This window comes from Colletotrichum truncatum (assembly GCF_014235925.2).
Source record: "Colletotrichum truncatum strain CMES1059 chromosome Unknown Contig_0010, whole genome shotgun sequence".
Classification (NCBI taxonomy): Eukaryota; Fungi; Ascomycota; class Sordariomycetes; order Glomerellales; family Glomerellaceae; genus Colletotrichum; species Colletotrichum truncatum.
This window is the reverse complement of record NW_027222407.1, coordinates 1814195-1835481: the sequence shown is the minus strand read 5'-3', so window position 1 is coordinate 1835481 and position 21287 is coordinate 1814195. Positions and strand designations below refer to the sequence as shown.

Below are 21287 nucleotides of genomic sequence, written 5' to 3'. Positions count from 1 at the left end.
AAACTTCAAACTTTCAGAGCCAATTTGAGTTGGAAGGTGCTTGTACTGCATATATCTCTCGGTCCTGCCCTGCCAGATCCGAGATCATTCCGTGATCCCTCCCCCGACACGACCGGTAAAGGTCCGATGCCTGCTCGGCGCATCCGTGGTGGCAACATAATAAACACCTCACTGACACTTACCAAGGTGAGGATACCTTGGTCACCTTAATTTGTCTCCCCTTCGGACCTGCTACCGCTTGCGGCACGATTCCTCCGTAGAGAGATAGGGAGCTTTTTGTCTTTTTGTTTTATTTTATTTTTATTTTTATTATTTTGTTTCCCAGCCTCCTGGAGCTGGCTGAGACTGAGACCTTTGATGCATATGACCGGGTCATGCCCTGCGTCCCGCGCCGCCCAGCTGTTCCCGTTGCTTCTTTTTTCTAATATTCTGTACAGAATGATGGCAGCGGCACTTTTAGATGCATGCGCAATTATCGATACGTACTACGTACATGTATGTCACTATAGCTGCCATGGACCCTCAGACATTTGGTTCCAGGGTCCTCGGCTCGGACTTTCGTCAGTGATCGTCGCGTGAAGAGACAAAGGATCACCGGCCAGGCATCGTTGAACTACAGCAACAACATCATTACTAACCCTCACTCATTGACATCGCCCTCGGTCACTGTGTCTCCTCACCAACAGCACCAGAGTCCATCACTCACCCTCCTGCAGCACCAAAAAAAAAAAAAAAAAAAAAAAGCACCGCGCCAGTCCCCTCCCCGCCGTTGGCGTCCAATCCCAGCATCGATGCAGTCCTGCCCCCCTGTCCATTGAATCCAATTCAACCTAGCCCGGCCTCTCTTACGGGGCTAACTCAAGGCAAAGAAAGTGGCCCTTCAAGGGGTCCTCCCCTGGGCTTCCCTGCAGCAACAATCCAAACCCGGCTCGACCCCTACGGGACTGGCACACTTTTGGTCCTTGTTGTGTCTCTTGCTTGATCCGAACGTCGTCATTATCTCCATAAACGCCCCCTCTCCAGCAGGCAAAATAGTGGCACGCGCGCCAAAGAAAACCTGACCGACTGGGCTGGACCCAACCTGGGTCACTCGTGTTCTGGTCACTCTTGTCCAGGCCCCTGCTGCATCGACGACGACGGCCACCGTAAGAGTGATTGAGAAAAGCAGAAATTCCGTATTTACTGTTGCTCCCCTGCCACTCTCTTTTATCCTCTGATAGAACGTCTCCTTGAGGACGACAAGCCTGTTGCCCTGCCAAGTACCAAACACACACACCCTCTTCCTACGTGCATTACCTACAAGTGCCCTGAAGGTGGTCATTGAAAAAAGGTACGGAGTACTTTGTACGCACTACCCAACAAGTACCCCCCTACAACACTTTGCATAGGTACTACCTTTGGTCCTACCTTTCTCCCCTACTGATTAGGTAGAAGCCTACTAGTACGGCAACTTGGCACCGCTGTGCGCCTAGGCTGTCCTGCTGCCCGGGCCCTTCCCCTACGCACTTGACCAAACCTGGATTGACACTGACGACTGCTACGTACAGCGACAGGCACTGTAAAAAAAAAAAAAAAACCGGAAGCCCATCTTTCTTGGCCACCAACCGAAATACCTACTAGCCCCTTCCCCAATCCAGCCAGCACCACAGACATCCAGCACCCTTCACTTCCACCTGCCTACCACCTATCCTCAGGTTCAGCTCTGCACCCCCCCTAACACCGCAACCACAACCACAAACACGCAGCGTAAACAGCACCACTACCTCAAAAGGCCTGCGGTGGCCAGTCCGACTAAAAATCCGCCTTTCCCCAGTTTTCCAACCCCGACAGTCCATCTGTTGCCCTTCTCTTGGTCCATAATATTGTCCCATCGTCTGTCACCACCAGTATCTAAAGTCCTCGGACCTCCCTCCCTCCCATCTCTTCGACGATTCCTCTTCGTCCCTTCGTCCAACCTCTCGTCTCGCCCTCGGCCTTGTTACCCTGCGCCGTAAACTTGCAAAATAAGGTGCCTACCTTGCTTCTGGGTACATCCGTGACATTCCAAGCAGCTGTCTCGAACCTCGACTACTACCACCTCGCTGCCGCCCCTCTCTCTCTCCCCCTTTCGTCACCATTTGCCCTTGATCTTGTTTCTTTTCTTTTTTTTTTTACCTCCTTTTGATACAACCTCTACTGTCTACCATATCCGGGTCCCGAAAAAGAAAGGAAAAAAGTCCCGAACGCAAATCAAAGGACTCTGCGATACCATTCCCCAAGAAGTGGTCATTCTTAGACCAGCCCGCTCACCTGCTGCGCTCAGTGATTCAGTCAACTAGTCAGCCAGCCCACCCCGAAACCCACGAGTCGAGTCGGCACCATTGCAACACTACCAACCAGCTGGTCTGCTTACCTACCATTTTCAGTCCTGTGCCACCACTGATTACTGGCACTACTCCTTCGACAAGGACCAAAACCAAGACCGCCCGCCCACTTCTTTACCCCCCTCTAGGCGCAAATGTTTACACAACCAGTCTCATCGCCACCAACCGTGGGCCCCGTGCCAACGTCTGTCACTAATCCCGCCTCGCCCTCAACGCGGTCCAGTCGCCTGCGAGGCCTAAGTTATCTCCGCAACTACACCCAAACTCACCTACTTTCTAGGGAGCACAGCAGCCAGGGTTCCAGTTCTCCAACCTCGAATTCCCACGCCCACTCTCACTTTCATCACAACTCCAACTCTCAGACCCAAAGTCAAACCCAAAGTCAAACCCGGAACGGCACCACTCGTCCCACCCAGAGCCTGCAGCGCTCACTTAGCTATTCGCCCACTTCAACCCCTCGTCGTGCCGACACAGACTCCAGTCTGAACCCACTCTCCCTTGTTGCTTCGCTGCAAGAGCCCGCATCGTCAGCTTCGGTCGCGAACGAGCCTTCCACAACGCCTTCATCCCCCGCCTTCGAGCGTCCGCCGCCAGTGAATGCGCTCTCGTCCATTGTGGACGACGCCGTCGCCGCAAGCAGCAGCAGCAGCAGTAGCAGCAGCCAAGCAGTCCACCACGCTGAGCAGCCATCGCAGCCTCAAGTCAACACCGAATCCCCGAACATGACGAGAGCACGTGCCTCAACGACCGGCGATGTCGCCCCTGCCGCTCCATCTCCTGTGCCCGACAACTTACCGTCGATCCGTTTCTCCGCCTACTACGACCCGCGCGCCACCCGACCCAGTTTGACGTTTCCTCCCGTCTCAAGAACTTTGCCCAGTGGTAGCGAGATCATCCGCGTTGGTCGCTACTCGGAGCGTGACAATCAGCCCAACGTGCCCAACAACACTCCCTCTGCTGCCCCCGTTGGTTTCAAGAGTAAGGTTGTCAGTCGCCGCCATTGCGAATTCTGGTATGACGATGGAAAATGGTACATCAAGGATGTCAAGAGTTCTTCCGGTACCTTTCTCAATCACATCCGTCTCAGCCCTCCTGGCACCGAATCGAAGCCATTTCCTATCAACGATGGCGACATCGTGCAATTAGGCATCGATTTCAAGGGCGGCGAAGAGATGATCTTCCGCTGCGTGAAGATGCGGCTTGAGCTTAACCGAGGCTGGCAAAACAAGCTCAACACGTTCAAGTATGCACACTCAATTTTTTTTTTCCTTCCTTTATCAAATCGAACTACTGATACTGACGTGATGGTAGCATGGCGACGCACAAGAGACTGCGCAATATGACATCGGCCAACTCGGCAAATTCTTCATCAACACAGGACTGTTCCATATGTCTCAACTCGATCGCGGTAAGTAGCCGCCTGGCATGCACTGGATCTCCACATCGCGTGCCAACGTGAGAACTAACAATTTTTTTTAGCCATGCCAGTGCCTGTTCGTGGCGCCTTGTTCGCATACCTGGCACTTCAAGTGTATTCGTTCGCTCTTGAATTCCCCACAGTACCCTATTTTCGTCTGCCCCAACTGCCGCATGGCTGCCGATCTTGAGGCGGATATTGAGGACCCTGCTGAGGAATGGGAACAAATGGACGAGGATGAGGAGCCAGAACACAAGGAGGAGGTTAAGGACAAGGCAGCAGCGGCTCCGACCGAAGCCCCATCTGTGCCTGCTCCCATTTCTGCCGAGACTTCACGGCCGCAGCTGCCAGAAATTGGCACGGAGCCGGATGCCATGGATTTTACCGTAGCCCTTGATCGGGCGCGTACTATGGCAGAAATGCCTCCACCGCAAACGGTCGCCCCCAACACCACTACCGAACCCGTTCCGATTCCCGCTGTAGGATCGTCGCAAGCGGCTGTTCAGCGAAGCGGGCGTGATACTCGCACCCCTTCTCCCATTGGCAACCACTTGGTCAATGGCACGGAGGGTCCTATCACCCCGCGTAACGATGCAGGGCCATGGGTCTTTGACGGAAGTGCTGGCCGCCGTGCGGCCGAAGCTTCCAACGGCATGAGGAGCCTTGACGAGGCTGCAGAGATGGACGTCGACCGGTAGAACCGGACTCGGCTTGTCGGGGTTATCGAGAGCCGTCGGAAGCGGAGGTCAAGTTTGATGTCATCGGATACTGAAACGGCTTTACCAACGGAGTCTAGGAAGAGATGGGTTGCATGAGCGACGCGCGGGGTGGTGTCAGGCGTTATATTGCATTGTGTAGCGCACTCTGCTTGTTACATTGAAACAGAACAATGTTGATCTATGATTACTGGTTAAAGGAAATGGGACAATTGGGAGGCCTAGCATCGTCGATTTCAGCTGTGACAAGAGCTTTTACATGACAATTGGAGCTCTTATATTGAATAAAGTCAAGCTTAGCATCATGGTAATACATAGTAGCGACAGAATAGTAGTTTTGAGAGCTCTACCAAATATCTCATCGCTTGTTGGGCTGCAGCATTGATGTCTGAGCCGTCCTGAAGTAGCGTGCGAGGAAGATTAGAAGCGCATAAAAGCTTGTCTAACTTCACCGTCAATTTCTTCTTCTTGCTCTTGGATGAATTTCTGCAACTGCATTATGGTTCATATATTTCATCCTCGTGGTCCTGAGCCTCATTCTCCCATGTGCGATCGTCCTCTCACCTTACGCGAGGACTAAGGGTCCGGATGACGTCTTCCTGCCGCATGCATTGCTTCGTTACCTGATTGGCCTACACGGCAGCATGGGCCCCCGATATTTCCGAGAGCGATAAGAGCTGATAAGGAGCAACCAGAATTGGCAGCGAACCAACTTTCCGAGGGCAGCGAACTTTTCCCAAGTCTTTGCCATCGCGCAAACCCACCACCACCACCACCAGGATCCATCTCAACCTAACGCCCCTGGTTGCTGGTCCGATCGCACACAAGCCAAATACTACGATGCTTCGAACATTAGCGACGCGCCTCCCGCGGCGCGCCGCCGCTGCCGCACCCTCCCGGCTCACGACCGCCTCGCTCCGCCCCTCAACCCAGTCCCGCCGTACCCTCGCAACCATCATCGACCCTATCCCCAAAGAACCTACCGACCTTGACGCGATCACGACGCTTCCTAACGGCCTGCGTGTCGCTTCAGAAGCGCTTCCCGGGTCGTTTTCTGGCGTAGGCGTTTACGTTGATGCCGGATCAAGATATGAGGATGCAGGACTCAGGGGAGTTAGTCATATCATGGACCGGCTCGCCTTCAAGTCCACCAACAGTCGAAGCGCAGACGACATGATCGAGCAGGTCGAGGCGCTGGGAGGAAACATCCAGTGTGCAAGCTCAAGAGAAAGCATGATGTACCAGGCGGCTACCTTCAACGGCGCTGTGCCGACGACAATCGCTTTGCTGGCCGAGACAATCCGCGACCCGAAGTTGACAGAAGACGAGGTTGCGGAGCAGCTTGGCACCGCTGAGTACGAGATTAAAGAGATCTGGAGCAAGCCCGAGCTGATCCTGCCGGAGCTCGTGCACACTGCTGCGTTCAAGGACAATACACTGGGCAACCCTCTATTGTGCCCCGAAGATAGATTGGGAAGCATTTCGCGGGAGACGATTCTGCGGTATAGGGATATGTTCTACCGCCCTGAGCGCATCGTTGTTGCGTTTGCAGGTGTTGAGCACAATGAGGCAGTGAAGTTGGCGGAGCACTACTTTGGCGATATGAAGGCTTCGGCGCCGACACTCTCGAGAACGGGGTCTGAGACAGACATCAGCTCCCAGGCCTCAGAATCCAGCGATGCATCGTCCGTCTCCTCCGGCTCTTCATCTCCCGTCCAGCAGCCATCGAAACTCTTGTCCAAAGTCCCCTTCTTCAAGAACATCTCCACCTCAGCGCCAAACAACGCCGGCGTCCAAAACGGCACTTCTTCGCTCACCTACGATCTCAACTCCCCGGCGCACTACACCGGCGGCTTCCTCTCACTCCCTCCTCAGCCACCTTCTCTGAACCCCAACATGCCCAACTTCACCCACATTCACCTTGCCTTCGAGGGTCTGCCCATCTCCTCAGAGGACATCTACGCCCTCGCCACTCTGCAAACCCTCCTCGGTGGCGGTGGATCCTTCTCTGCCGGTGGCCCCGGAAAGGGCATGTATTCTCGCCTCTACACCAACGTTCTCAACCAGCATGGCTGGGTCGAGTCTTGCGTCGCCTTCAACCACTCATACACCGATTCCGGCCTCTTCGGAATCTCCGCCAGCTGCATCCCCGGCCGCACGGCCAGCATGTTGGACGTCATGTGCCGCGAGCTCCGCGCCCTCACGCTCGATACAGGCTTCTCGGCGCTCAAGACGGGCGAAGTTAACCGCGCCAAGAACCAGCTCCGCTCGAGCCTGCTCATGAACCTCGAGAGCCGCATGGTCGAGCTCGAGGACCTCGGCCGCCAGGTACAGGTCCATGGCCACAAGATCCCCGTCACGGACATGTGCCGTCGTATAGAGGAGCTCACCGTCGAGGACCTCCGCCGCGTCGCGCGCATCGTCGTTGGCGGCATGGTCGAGAACAAGGGCAAGGGCAGCGGCGCCCCGACCGTCGTGTTGCAGGAGGCGCAGGCGCACGGCATCAGCACGCATACCCTCGAGTGGGAGACGATCCAGAACACGATTTATGATTGGCAGTTGGGACGCAGGTAAACGAGAGCTCCATCCTGAGAAAAAGCACATGATGCATTTTTTGCGTTACCTGCATTGCCTCTGGCGTAGCCTAGAAGATTTGGTACGTTTGCGCGCTAGATGCTTTTTATGACGTTCATCTAGACGACAGTGAAAAGAAGGCAAGGGGAGAAGGGGGAAGGAGAACGACCGGAGAGACATAGAGATGGCGAAAGAAAGGGGGGATGCGTGGGCCATTTGTACCATATACATGTCGTCACGTCAAAGACGGCACAACAAAAAACAACTCGTGTAAAATTAATGGTTGGCACTTTTGAGGCAAAAGAATACCTTGAACAGCTCTTTTTTTTTTTTTCTTCTTCTTTACTTTTACTTGTTGCAAGTCTGAGTATACGATCTGTATCGCTTGCAAAGTCAAAAAAAAGGGGAGAAAAAAAAAAGGACCATAAAAATAAATCTGTAGAAATATCATGGAAGAAAATCCAAACTTCATCTTTTAATTCTAAGTTCCATGCCTGATAGTGGTGTTTGCCTTCAACTTGGTAATTCATATATGACAAAGGGTGCTGAAATCACTTTCGTGTCTTGTAATTTAAACAAAAATGTGAATAAAAAAAAAAAAGAAAAGTCTGGTATATTGTATCTGTTCGTCTGGTTACGGTGCGTGAACACCATTTGTCATACGCTCTCCCGTGTAAAAATCTAGATGTTACTTCCCAAAGACCACAGAAGAAAAAACTAAAAAAAAACTCCGCGGTTTGCCTCGAAAAAACATCCTACCCCCTTGATGATGCCCGATTACTCCAATATGATTATCCGTAGAGAAAGGAAAAGAAAATAAGGTAATGCTTGCGCATAATACGGGTAGTCTTCCCCCAGTGGCTCTGTGTCTGATGCCTTCGTTCGTCAAAGCTTTGATCTGATAGCCTCAAGCCGGTACTTCACATCCTTCAATGCCTTTGTGATAGGCTTCCAGTCGTCAAACTGGCGGAGTAGCTCTTCCGTCTCGGACGAAAGCTCGGTACGAACATAGTCCTCCTCGAGCAGTCCCCTCATGATCCATGGTAGATGATACGGGTTCGGGTTCGCGAGGGAGGAGGCTACGTCGCGGCGGTGGGCAACAACGGCAGGGATGTTAGGCTTAACGTCGGCGGTCTCAAGAGCGTGAGTGACGGCGAGGTCGTAGACTTGGTCGTCGTAGTAAAGTCGGGAGTGACCTTCTCCCGAGTAAAGGCTGCCCGCGAGCGGGGTGGAGAGTTCTCGTACGAGGCCGTGATCGGAGACGCCCAGGTTGCGGAGCTTGAGGGCGAAGCCGACTAGATGGGCGATGCTATGACCATTGTTAGATGGGCGGGGCGTGAACGTAAGAGAGGGGGCTGCTTACAAGTCGGGAGCGTGGATTCGGCCATCAATAAAAACGGCGCGGTAAATGTAAGGGTGAGAGGCAGGGGAATAGATTGCAGATTCCATAGGGACCAGTTGGTCGTCGATGCTGCCGATGTATGTGATTCTGACGCCGTAGTGGAGAACCTCCTTGAGAGCATTCTCGTATCTCTTCGAAATATCGCTGTCAGGATTAGAGAATTCCCATAGCTCGTTAGCAGACCCCATCAGAATGCCCATGCTGGACTTGTAGTCAGGGAATGGCCCGAGTGAAACTCCGGCTGGTGGTCGTCAGTCCCAATCTCTCCAAAACAACGAATTTGATAAACTTACCCATGGCACAGACTCCGATCTTCGCGTTAGTGATGATACCCAGATCGATCAGCTTTGCCAGCAACATCACGCCAACTGGCACACCTTGCGAGTGGCACGCCAGTATGATAAGATCTGCGTTTCGGATCTGCTCAATCCAGTTAAGAAGGAGCTTCCAAAGGTTGTCCACCCTGTCTCCAATCCGACCCTCGCCTTCCAGTGCAATCTTTTCAATCTCACAATCGGAACAGCCGTGGGCGTCTGCCCATCGCCCGATCGCTTCGGCGCATAGACTTGCAAAACGCAGCGACGTTCCCGTGGGTTGACCAACCATCGGGCGAAGATATGAGGCTGGAAACAGACCATGGACTCCGATGGCTAGTGCTTTCCGAACTTTTGGTGTCTCCTTTACTCTGTAAACATGATTGGCGGGAGGCTGTTGGTTTCGCAGTAGTAGCGAGGTGATTTGTTTGATGATGGATGGGTTATCCTTCATGCGATATGTGCTTCCAAATGAAGGGAGCAGTAGGTTTGATGGTGTCGACTTCGTTGGAGTCTCTTGGGTGGTACTCTTTGGTGTTCCAGGTTTTAGAGGCGGCTCTTTCTGGACGGGTTCGGTGATGGAAGCTCTTGAAGACGCTGCCGACTCTGGTCGATTAGGCGTCTCAGGCCTGGACTGCACATCAATGTCCATGGACTGGGGGCGGACTCTCTTGGATTTCCTCCCAAATGTTGACGGCGCCGATGCGGTTCCCGGCTTGGCGCCCTTGACTGACTTTGCATCCTTTGAAGCCTTGCCGTTCTTGCCGTCCTTGACAGAACCATGTTGTTGGCTTTGGTCTACATTCATCTCAGTCGTTCGCTCAGGATGCGCCTCTGAGCCTTGACCAATGACTGCTAACTCGCCGGATTCCGGTTGAGTGGTTGGTGTCTTTGACCCCTCTGTCTTCGGGCGTGTATCTCTAGACCAAAATGCCCAAGTAGAGCCGGCCGACGGTTGTTTCGGGGGAGCATCTTGTTTAGGCGCTGGGGCGTCCTCCATCACCACGTCCTCTGGATCTTTCGCAGGCGGCGCCATTGTGCTCGTTACCTTGGGGTCGTCTGCCGGCTTGGCGGTATCGGTCGCTGTGGGTGCCTGGGTTGCAGGGGTACTGGAGGACCAAAACCCAAACCACGATGTCGTCGGCGCTGGCACGGTCGCGACAGGCTGCTCTGGGGCCGCTGTTGCTGATGGTTCCTCGGGTGGTGACTGTTCAACCTCGGGTTCTTTCGGAGGTTCTGCCTCTTTGGGTGGTTCTTCGGCCGGCGCTGTGGTTTGTGTCTCCGTTTCTGTTGCCGGGGAGCGTCCTAACCAGCCAAACCAACTCGATGCCGTCACCGGTCGCTGTGTAACATGTGATTCTTCGGTAGCCTTCACTGTATCGTCGACTTTTGCAGGAGTCTCTGGTTGTGCAGTATCATTCGCAACCGATGCCGGCCCCTTCGTGGTATCACTATCTGTGTTGCTTATTGTGGTGTCCTCCCCTGTCGTTGCCCCGTTCTCCGGAATCTGGGGTAGTGACGCCGACGAGTCTGCCGGCCCGTCAAAACTGGCGGAATCGATGCTTCTTTTCGACTCGAATCGTCGGAAATCAGGTGTACTAGACGGCTTCAGGGTGCCTCCGAATATCGTTTCTCGTGCAAGTTGCGTTGAGGCAGAAGATTTGGGGGTGCGCGGCCAAGAGCCGTACCAACTTCTGGCTTTGCGGACCTGCGCCATCTTGTTTAGAGGCCTGCATCTATACATGTAACAAACGAAAAAAAAAGAGGAATCTTTAACTACCTGTTTTTGTGTGTTTTGGGGAATGTTTTTGGTTTCGCTGCCGCTCCTATCCCTCGACAGAGGCATCGCTCGCGCTGGCCGGTTGACGGGTTCTGAGACGGCTGTGACCTGTGACGTAGCCGACGTTGCTGTCGCAGGGGCAATTGCCGCTGGTGGGTTAGAGGAGCTCGACTCAGAAGGGTTAGGTCGCTGGCGTTTTCGAGGAGACATGACGCGGGGAGGGCAGCTTAGTCGTGAATGAAGTTCAGGTTGGCAGTGTCGAAGTCAATCTGCCACATGTTCGTTTTAAGAATTCGTCATTTGGGGTTGGGAGAAGGATAATAACAACAGCCCTGTAATTATTGTTTGTTGAGTAGGTTGCCTGGAGAAGCGGCGTGTGGCCGTGTTTGGCTAGGATCTGGCTGCGAGCACTAATTACACTACCTGGCTGGCGGGTGGCCAACCCCTCCAAATGACCCTGGACTGCCCACGCCTACCTGTACATCCTTCTGATTAGATAAGGTGGTCTGGCCTGGACTGGGCTGCATCCGGTGGGCGTCTGTGAGCCGAGGCGTGCCGTCGTTTGTGGCGGGCTCAATGCCACATGTATCCACCTGGGTCCGATAAGACAATGTCTTATCGTTATCGCTTATCGGCCTGAAAATTTCGGGGTGGAGTCGCAAAGAGAATAGGTCCCTGGACTCTTTTTTTTCTTGATCCGCTCTCCAAAACATCGAGTCCGGGACTGTTGCAAGCAATTGCACCTGGTTTTTGGGCGGAACACTCGAAAAAATGAGCTCACTCAAGAGGAAGGATGCCCCCGGGGGTACTCCTCCATCAAAGTCGGCAAAGTCGACCAAGTCATCACGCCCCTCGAAACGCGACACTCCCACCAAGGACCGCAAGCAGGACGGCGGCAAGGACAAGAAGTTTGCAGCAGACGCTCCCGCCCCCAAGGCGCCTGCGGTGTCCCGACTTCTCAAGGATGAAGAGCCTCTGTTTCCTCGTGGAGGCGGCAGTGTCCTCACTCCTCTTGAGCAGAAGCAGATCACCATGGAGGCGAAGGCAGATGCTGCCAAGGAAGAGGCCGAGTTCGACGTCAACGAGAAGAGCAAGGCAAAGAAGGAGAAGAGACGTAAGGCCAAGGAGACCAAGGATCTTAAGCCCGCCCGCGATGAGGATGCGGTCAAGATTGAGGGTCTGAATTTCAAGGTAAGGGGAAATCGTTCATTCTGCTGGTAAGAGTGCAAACTAACTGGGTAAATAGCGATTGGTGAAGGGCTCTCTGGTCCTGGGTCAGATTATCCACATCGATCCCGTCCAACTCACGATTGCGCTACCGAACAACCTGACTGGACATGTCTCGATTGCTGCGATCTCGGACACCATCAACTCAAAACTGGAAGGCGCTATGGAAACCTCCGACAACGAAAGCGAAGCGGAGGACGAGGCAGACGATGTTGACCTGAACTCGATGTTCAAGGTTGGACAATACGTTCGCGCACATGTTCTCTCGACTTCCGACGACTCGGCTGGCGGCAAGGCCAAGCGACGCATTGAGCTGTCTCTCCGACCTGTCGACACCAACACCGGCATTTCAGGCGACGATGTGGTGGCGAACATCACCCTTATGGCGTCCATTGCCAGCGTGCAAGACCACGGTTATGAGATGAACCTGGGAATTGATGGAGACCTTAAAGGTTTCTTGTCCAAGAAGGAGGTTGGACCAGGCATGGACGAGGCCAGCCTTCAGCCCGGTGCTGTCTGCCTCTGCGCTGTCAAGAGCGTCACCGGCATTGTTGTTCAGCTCTCCACGGATCCCCAGAAGCTTGGCAACACCTCGAACATTCCCTCAAATGCACCCACCATCAGCTCATTTTTGCCCGGTACTCTGGCCGATGTCCTGCTCACCGAAGTGACCAAGAGAGGTCTTCAGGGCAAGCTTTTGGGTCACCTGCCTGTTACGGCTGATCTAATTCACTCTGGCGTCGGCCCCGATGGTGTCGACCTCGAAGCAAAGTACAAGGTTGGCGGCCGTGTCAAGGCACGCATCATCTGCAATTTCCCGGCTGCGAGAGAACCTAAGCTCGGTATGTCTCTGTTGCCCCACATTACCAACCTGCAGTCCAAGGCATCGGGTAAGGGCAGCAGAGCGAAGGCTCCTCTTGATCTGCTTCCTATTGCTTCTTTCGTCGAGAAGTGTACTGTACGCCAAGTTGAGCCAGAGATCGGTCTTTACGTCGACACCGGTATTCCCAACATGTCCGGCTTTGTCCACATTTCTCGTGTCAAGGATGGCAAGGTAGACGCACTGTACGAGACTAGCGGGCCCTACAAGGTCGGCACGACTCACCGCGGCAGAGTTGTGGGCTACAGTCCTCTTGATGGAATGTTTCTTCTCTCTTTCGAGAAGTCTGTTCTTGAACAGGCTTTCATCCGTCTGGAGGACGTACCCATTGGAGAGGTCGTCTCAGGCAAGATTGAGAAGATGATCGTCGGCGGAAGCGGTGTTAGCGGCTTGATCGTCAAGTTGGCTGAAAACATTTCTGGATACGTTCACGAATCACACTTGGCCGATGTCAAGCTCCAGCACCCTGAGAAGAAGTTTAGAGAGGGACAAGAGGTCAAGGCCCGAGTGCTCTCCATTAGGCTGCGGAAGCACCAGCTTCGCCTGACTCTGAAGAAGACGCTTGTCAATTCGGATTCGGCTATTATCAAGAACTACGACGATGTTGAGGTTGGCATGCAGACCCTGGGTACAATTACATCTGTCAGCGCCGATGGTGCTCGTCTTGAGTTCTTTGGTGATATCAGAGGCTTTTTGCCTGTGTCGCAGATGAGTGAAGCCTACATTAAGGACCCCAGGGAACATTTCCGCGCGGGCCAGGTTGTCAGCGTTCACGTTCTGAGTGTGGTGCCTGAGGAGCGTAAGCTGGTTGTTTCCTGCAAGGACCCTTCAGCTTTCGGTCTGGACAAGCAGGCAGCTCTCAAGGCGCTCAAGGTTGGAGACCTCGTCTCCGCCAAGGTTTCCCAAAAGACCGAAGATGAGGTCTTCGTTGACCTGGAGGAAAGCGGTCTCAAGGCCATTCTCCGCGTTGGCCACTTGACCGACAAGTCTGCAAGCAAGACTCAGGCCGCTCTCAAGCGCATTCACGTCGGCCAGACTCTGTCCGATTTGGTTGTCATTGACAAGAACGAGCTTCGTCGTGCCGTCATTCTGTCCCAAAAGCCCAGCTTTGTCGAGGCTAGCAAGAGTGGAAAACTCTTGTCAAGCTCTGATGACGCTACCGTTGGCACAGTTGCTCCTGCTTACGTGCGAGAGATTGGTCCCCATGCCGTCTATGTGCAGTTTGGTGGTAACCTGACAGCGATTCTGCCAAAGTCCAAGCTGCCCAAGGACGACCAAGAGAAGGAGTCTTTTGGCATGCGCAAGCACCAGTCTATTGAGGTCAAGATCATCTCCTCCAACCCTGAGCAAAACCGCATCATTGTCGCTCCGGCTTCTGCTGAGGAACCAGAGGCCGCCCCTGCTGCTGCTGCTCTGAACTCTGTCGATGAGAAGATCCGCAACGTCAACGATGTCGCATTGGGTACTGTGATGAACGCCAAGGTTACCTCCGTCAAGAACACACAGTTGAACGTCAAGGTCGCCGACAACATTCAAGGCCGTATCGACGTTTCGCAGTTTTTCGACAAGTGGGAAGACATCACCGACCGCAAGAACCCCTTGAAGAAGATTCGACCTGACGAGATTATCCGTGTCCGCGCCATTGGCATCCACGACTCCAAGAACTACCGCTTCCTACCTTTCTCTCATAGATCAACGCACTCCCTAATCGAACTCACCGCCAAGAAAGCTGACCTCGAGGCCAAGGAAGTCGAGCTCCTTTCTTATGACAAGGTTGAGGTCGGCTCCTCTCACGTCGCCTTTGTCAACAACCACGGAAAGAACTGTTTGTGGGTCAACCTGTCCCCGACCGTCCGTGGAAGAATCAGCATCATGGAGGTTTCGGACGATTTGTCTCACGCTGGCAATCTTGAGAAGTACTTCCCTGTCGGATCAGCCCTGAAGGTCCGTGTCCTGTCCGTTGATGCCGATAAGGGCCACTTGGATCTGTCAGCTCGTTCCTCTTCTGGAGCCAGCGAGGTTACATGGGATTCTCTGAAGAAGAACATGGTTCTTCCCGGAAGAGTCACCAAGGTCAATGACCGTCAGCTTATGGTCAAGCTTAGCGACTCTGTCTCTGGTCCTGTCCATGTGGTCGACCTCTGCGATGATTACGATGAGGCAAACACACTTAAGTTCAACAAGGGCGAGATCATCAGGGTTTCCGTTGTTGAGGTTGACAAGAGCAACAAGAGACTCAGACTATCTACGCGTCCTTCCCGTACTCTCAGTTCCACATCACCTGTCGCTGACCGCGAAATCACTTCGCTGGCCCAGCTTTCGTCTGGAGATATTATTAGGGGCTTTGTGAAGAATGTTGCCGATAAGGGTCTATTCGTTCAGCTGGGAGGTAGCGTGTCTGCCCTTGTGAAGATTGCCAACCTTTCTGATCGCTACATCAAAGACTGGAAGGAGAGTTTCCAGGTTGATCAGTTGGTCAAGGGTCGTGTCATCAATGTTGATACTGCCATCAACCAGGTCGAACTCAACCTGAAGGCTTCCGTTGTTGAGAATGACTACACCCCGCCCGTTTCGTACAAGGACATCAAGGAGGGCCAAATCGTGACTGGCAAGGTTCGCAAGGTGGAAGAGTTTGGCGCATTCATCGTTGTGGACAACTCAGCCAACGTCAGTGGCCTGTGCCATCGCAGCGAGATGGCTGAGAAGCCTGTTGCCGACGCCCGCAAGCTTTACAACGAGGGCGATGTTGTGAAGGCCAAGGTTATCTCCGTTGACGACGAGAAGAGGCGTATTACATTCAGCCTTAAGCCGAGCCACTTTGACGAAGATAGCGATATGGACGACGTGGACGGAGGCGCAGAGCTTGACAGCGACGAGGACTCGGATGTTGAGATGGGTGACGGTGGCGTTCAATTTACCATCAGCGGAACGGACAACATGGACGGCTCTGATGATGAGGAGGACGACGAGGAGGAGTCCGATGGGGAGGAAAGCGACGTTGATATGGATGAGTCATCTGCTAAGCCCAAGGGCTTGGGTGCTGGCAAGTACGACTGGACAGGCGACGCTTTCGACGATTCAGACAATGAATCGGCCGGAGCTGCGAAGTCTGCTGCGACCGACAAGAAGGAGAAGAAGAAGAAGGGCGAGATCCAGGTTGACCGTACCGGTGACCTCGATGCCCACGGACCGCAGACTGCCACCGACTACGAGCGACTTCTGTTGGGTCAGCCTGACTCGTCTCAGCTCTGGATTGAGTACATGGCTCACCAGATGAAGGTTAGCGAGCTTTCCAAGGCCCGGGAGGTCGCCGAGCGGGCTATCAAGACCATCAACATCCGTGAGCAAGCCGAGAAGCTTAACGTCTGGATTGCCTACCTCAACTTGGAGGTTGCCTATGGCACCAAGACTTCCACGGAGGAAGTTTTCAAGCGCGCCTGCCAGTACAACGACGAACAAGAGGTTCACGAGCGCCTGGCCAGCATCTACATCCAATCCGGAAAGCTCAAGGTAAGACTTGATCATTATGATGACGAGAAACTCGTTAACACAGTCCTACAGCAAGCCGATGATGTCTTCCAGTCGCTGGTCAACAAGTTCAAGTCCAAGTCACCGGACGTGTGGGTGAACTACGCCCACTTCCTCCACGTGACGATGAATGAGCCCGACAGAGCGCGCGCTCTCCTACCACGTGCGACACAAGCACTGGAGCAGCGCCACACCGCGCAGTTGATGGCGAGATTTGCCGCTCTGGAGTTCAAGTCGCCCAACGGCGATGCTGAGCGTGGTCGTACGACGTTCGAGACAATCCTGGCTACTTGGCCCAAGCGATTCGATTTCTGGGGCCAGCTCATTGATCTGGAGCTCTCAGCTGCCGAGCCGGATGCTACAGCTATCAGGGATGTCTTTGAGAGGGGTACCAAGGCGAAGGGCCTCAAGCCCAAGAAGGCCATGAAGTGGTTCAAGCGCTGGGCAGACTGGGAGGAGAAGCTGAGCCCGAAGGGCCGGGACAAGGTGATGGCCAAGGCACAGGAGTGGGTGGCCGCCAAGAAGGCGGCAGCAGCTACGGCAGAGGAGGATGAGGACGACGAGTAGGAGTGGAGCGCCTTGTATTGGGGAAACAATCGGAAAAGTTCTGGGAGGTAATGAAAATTTGCATAGGGTTGACCAGCCAATCACCCTGTTTGTCAGGTTCGACCGAGCCTTTATTTTTTTTATGTGTCAATATCAGATCAAAGTTCAACTGCATAACACGGGATATTCAGTGCATCTGCAAGAAATCAATAGCTCTGAGGTGGTCTGCTCTGGGCTTTTCTACTTACAGCTCACCTCACGCAGCCGTATAGAGTCTAGCGTCCTGGGTTAGGTGAGAAAGTTCAGCGAATGCCCGAGATCGACGCTGGGATTCATATTAATTCTCATTTCGAGTATCGGTAAGTGGCATCCTTTGCGTCGTTCCAAGGTGTGGTCAAGATGAGATGAGATCTTTAAAACGGCTTGAACTGAAAGATATCTCATGTGCGGTGGGGATACGCGGCCGCCTCTCAATAATCAATTGTCTACTTGTCGCACTTGTTCAAAAGTTATTCGATTACCGAGAGCGTTGCTCCATCCTCGCATCACAACTTACGATATTTGCAGGTATTCTGATGGCCAACCAACCCGGAACTATCACGAAAGATGCAGCCAAACTGCAGGCTTCGGTGCTGAGGTGAGCCAAGCTTACACCCTCCTTAAATGCTGGGATGATGACCGGTGAGCAAACTGGTTATGGCCGGATTGCCTGAAGGGCTGGCCACCCGTTAGTTTGCTACGCCTGGATTTCATGCGCCACACCTGAAAATAGGCCACTGCTTTAATTTTGTACACACACCACGTTTGTTTCCCCCAGTCTTGGACCGCGCTCAGCTTACTGATGCCGCAGCCTCTTGTTTGGTTTTTTGCTTTTTCACCTTTTCTGCGAATTTCTTTTTTTGCTTTTTTTCCGGTGAACTTTGCAACACATGGCCGCTTTTAGGAACAAGCTCCCTGTTTGCATAATAGACCAACCTTTTTACAGTTGCTCAGCTTGTTCAACGGATCCTTCGGGATGAACATTGCCCATTGATTGATTGATCGACGTGCAAACAAAGTCGCCATGGACCGGTCGGCTGAGGAACGATCGAGCGGCGTCTAAATGGGGTTGATCTCTGACACAACTTCAGCCGCCAACAGCGGTATCTGCGTCGCAGGAGAGAGGGCTCGTCCGAAGATAGGAAATGCCAATGCATAATGCACACTGACTCTGCGAAGTTGAGTGCATTCCCTCGTGGTTTACCGTCGCACCAACAGCTGCAGAAGCACAGGGCAAGACAGAAGAAGGCGCTGGATGGGGTCAGTGTCTCTGTTTTCCTCGTGCGTCCGTCTCTGCCCTACCGACCCTTACCCCTGGAATTCTAGGGTCCCCTTTACTCACCGGTAAGGTAACATGTGTAGGGCATTGAACGCATAGCGATCGATATACATGTGGGGGTGCTCGTATATGTACGGGAGTAACATTCAATCCGAACGAGACCCCCGTATTCATGGGATTGTGAAGCACGCCGGCCAACATTAGAGCTCCACAGGATCGATTAGGCTTGATCGACATCGGATTTTGCATGTCGACCTCCTGTTCCAATCAGAACGAAGATAAAAGTAAGAAAATAAACAATTCCTTGACAGCGCATTGAGGCGTTCAATAGCGCCAGGATTGGGAACGAAGAAGGGGGAGCGGGAGCGGCAGCTGAGAGAGACAGAGACAGACACACTGACGAGCTAGAAGCATCGAAAAAAAAAAAGAGAAGACTCGAGCCATCGGGGAACGTTTGTCCAGCTCAATTGCCACGCGAGTCACGATGCCTTACCGTCTTCTTGGGTCTGTATGCGAAATCCATCGTGCTCGCATAGACGACAAACCGTACCGCAACCTAGGCAACGAATGTCTCTTTACAGGTGTTGTTGAGTTTTGTCCACCTATCTGACTGTCGACGGTGCTACGCCACACCTTACGTTCGGTTCGAACTAAGGGGCGTCTGTTCGTCTCGCCCCCCTTTTTCTCTCCTTGATAGGACCCTTTTGTGGCGCTTGAAACGCAGAGAAGCTTAAACAATCATCGTCCAATCCCCGCGCCGTCGTCCTTGGCGCGGCGCCTTCCAAGTGCCAAGTTGCACGATACGAGGACGCCGCCCCGGTGACTGCACGGTAAGACGGGGCGCGGGAGACGGGACACGGTCAGCTCATCCCTGAGGAGGCCACCGTACGCTTTTCTTGTAGGTCTATGTATGTGCGTCTATTGTTAGATTTTGGCTTAGCGTGCGTTGCATTGCAGTAGCAGCGAGCGAGAAGCGGCGGCGTCGGCGCATGGGGCTCTTATTCTGATCAGACGTCTGTCTATCCACTGCCCACCACCGACGAATGGCGACACAGAGAGATCTGCTGATGCTGGTGGAGGCTAGACCTAAGCCAACCTAGGCGTGATATGCTTCCTGCTCCTTCGTTGTGGCATCGCAAAGTCCGGGGTGTCATTGTCTGGTTACCATCTCCTTTAGCGTATTCGAGAATGGGTGAGGCACAAGCCGCTAGATGTTGGAGGCTACGTTTGCCATGGTACCCCAACGGCCATCCGTTTCGTTTGGTGCCGGGAGGTCTATTCAGGCTAGTTGAGAAAGCCGATGTCAGCTTAGCCCCAGGTACGAGGGCAGCTAAGAGGCTTGTCCCGGAGGAATAGTCATGCACGTTCAATCTCGACCCTTTTTTTCCTCCCCCAGGTGGGATTTCTCTCGTGTCCGAGGGCACCCTAGTTACCGGTGAGCTAAACATGTAGATCATGTTTGTGTTTGATGGTCAACAACTCGGCTTGCCAGAATGATATAAGGCATCTTCATCTTCCGTCCTTGGATCAATTTTTCTCTTCTCTTCATCGGGTCAAGCTTCTTCTTCTTCTCCCTTTCTATTCCACACAAAGACCACACACCGGGTCTAATTCTTTCGCTTCCTTCTCTGTTTCTCTTATCTTCTCTTCTCATAATACATTCGCTACACGCAAATCATAATGCATCTTACATCGCTCCTCGCTACCTCCCTGGCCGTGGCCTCGGTGCCCGGCACTCTCGCCTACCCGGGTATGGGCAACCAGATCTCCGAGATCATGTCCCGCGCAGCGGACAAAGGAGACTCCAATGAGCTTCTTGGTGACCTTGTTACCCTGAAGGATCGCCAGCTTACATCCGTCGGAAAGGATATCAAGAAGATTCTCCAGGGCAAGGGAGACCCCGAATCCAACGATCGTTACAACAACGTTCCCAACCTCAACTCAGACAAATGCAGAAAGGACACCTGCTGTGTCTGGCGCTATGTCGCCGACGACATGTACCAGTTCATGGCTGGAAAGTCTGGCCGCTGCACGAAGTGGGCGCACGCCGCTGTGCGCCTCGGCTTCCACGACGCGGGAACCTGGTCCAAGGCCACCGCCTCGCAGGGTGGTGGTGCTGACGGCAGCATCATCCTCAGCGGCTCCGAGATTGGCCGGTTTGAGAACCGCGGCCTCGGCGAGGTCGCCGCGCGGTTCGCTGAGCTTCACGGCAAGTACAAGGCCATGGGCTGGAACATTGGCATGGGCGACTTCATCCAGTTCGGTGCCAACGTCGCCACTGTCATCTGCCCCCTGGGCCCCCGTATCAAGACCTACGTCGGCCGCAAGGACAGCTCCAACCCGGCCCCCGGTGGTCTCTTGCCCAGCCCCTTCCAGCCGGCCGACCAGCTTATCCAGCTCTTCCGCGACAAGACCATCGGCCCGCACGGCCTGGTTGCTCTCCTCGGCGCCCACACCACCAGCCAGCAGAACTTCGTCAACGAGTCCCGCGCCGGCGACCCGCAGGACAGCACCCCTGGTGTCTGGGACGTTCTCTACTACAAGGAGACTCTGAGCGACCGCTCTCCTCCCCGTGTTTTCAAGTTCCCCAGTGATATCGCCATTGCCCAGCACCCCGAGACCAGGAAGGAGTTCAAGGACTTTGCTGGCCCCGGTGGACAGAACCACTGGAACGAGGTATGCTTCAATTTTCACAAGCTTAATATCGGGCCATTTTTACTAACAAAGATGAAATTAGGACTACGCCAGAGAATACATTCGTCTTTCACTTCTCGGAGTCGACAACATCAACCAGCTTACCGAATGCACCAAGGTCCTTCCCCCTGTTGTCAAGGGCTACCGCATCCTTGACCAGTATAAGCTTGACAAGTGGCTCAACAGCTCCGGCAACAGGGGCGCTGCCAAGAAGGTGGCTGAGGATGTCGAGAACGGCGACGTTGCTTCCGTCGATGTTCCCCCCGTCAACCCTCGCAACTAGAAGGCCTCAGGGTCTATTTTCTTGAAAATAATATCGATTAGAGGCCGAGTTATATAATTATTGTTGGGGATTAGGGGTGGCCGGGTTATTATTAGACTTGCAAACTGTACATAGGCATCGCTACATTTTGTGACGAGTCAACTGTATCATAATTAAATACTACTATAACTTGTTTGTTGCACAGTTATGTCCACTTGAAAGTTCAATTATTGCAGAAGGCATATAAAGGTTATACAACTTCACAT

General features: G+C 53.5%; 5 protein-coding genes across 5 annotated transcripts; 4 read left to right on the top strand and 1 right to left on the bottom strand.

Moving 5' to 3' along the window:
• Positions 1–2497: 2497 nt before the first annotated feature.
• On the top strand, positions 2498–4478 carry CTRU02_213945 (fha domain containing protein; the record flags this gene model as incomplete). The annotated part of the gene is made up of 3 exons (XM_036724500.1): positions 2498–3606; positions 3675–3771; positions 3843–4478. The coding sequence occupies 3 exons, from the start codon at positions 2498–2500 to the stop codon at positions 4476–4478; spliced, it is 1842 nt and encodes a 613-aa protein (XP_036583619.1).
• Positions 4479–5336: 858 nt separating this feature from the next.
• CTRU02_213944 (insulinase) lies at positions 5337–7070 on the top strand (the record flags this gene model as incomplete). Its single annotated transcript, XM_036724499.1, has 1 exon — positions 5337–7070. One exon carries the CDS (start codon positions 5337–5339, stop codon positions 7068–7070), a length of 1734 nt encoding a protein of 577 aa, XP_036583618.1.
• An 885-nt stretch (positions 7071–7955) lies between these two features.
• Positions 7956–10776, bottom strand: CTRU02_213943 (uncharacterized protein; the record flags this gene model as incomplete). The annotated part of the gene is made up of 3 exons (XM_070206157.1): positions 7956–8379; positions 8434–8713; positions 8766–10776. The coding sequence occupies 3 exons, from the start codon at positions 10774–10776 to the stop codon at positions 7956–7958; spliced, it is 2715 nt and encodes a 904-aa protein (XP_070060189.1).
• Positions 10777–11337: 561 nt separating this feature from the next.
• CTRU02_213942 (rRNA biogenesis protein) lies at positions 11338–16768 on the top strand (the record flags this gene model as incomplete). The annotated part of the gene is made up of 3 exons (XM_036724498.1): positions 11338–11757; positions 11813–16183; positions 16235–16768. 3 exons carry the CDS (start codon positions 11338–11340, stop codon positions 16766–16768), a joined length of 5325 nt encoding a protein of 1774 aa, XP_036583616.1.
• Positions 16769–19745: 2977 nt separating this feature from the next.
• On the top strand, positions 19746–21042 carry CTRU02_213941 (ligninase h2; the record flags this gene model as incomplete). The annotated part of the gene is made up of 2 exons (XM_036724496.1): positions 19746–20741; positions 20803–21042. The coding sequence occupies 2 exons, from the start codon at positions 19746–19748 to the stop codon at positions 21040–21042; spliced, it is 1236 nt and encodes a 411-aa protein (XP_036583615.1).
• Positions 21043–21287: the final 245 nt, after the last annotated feature.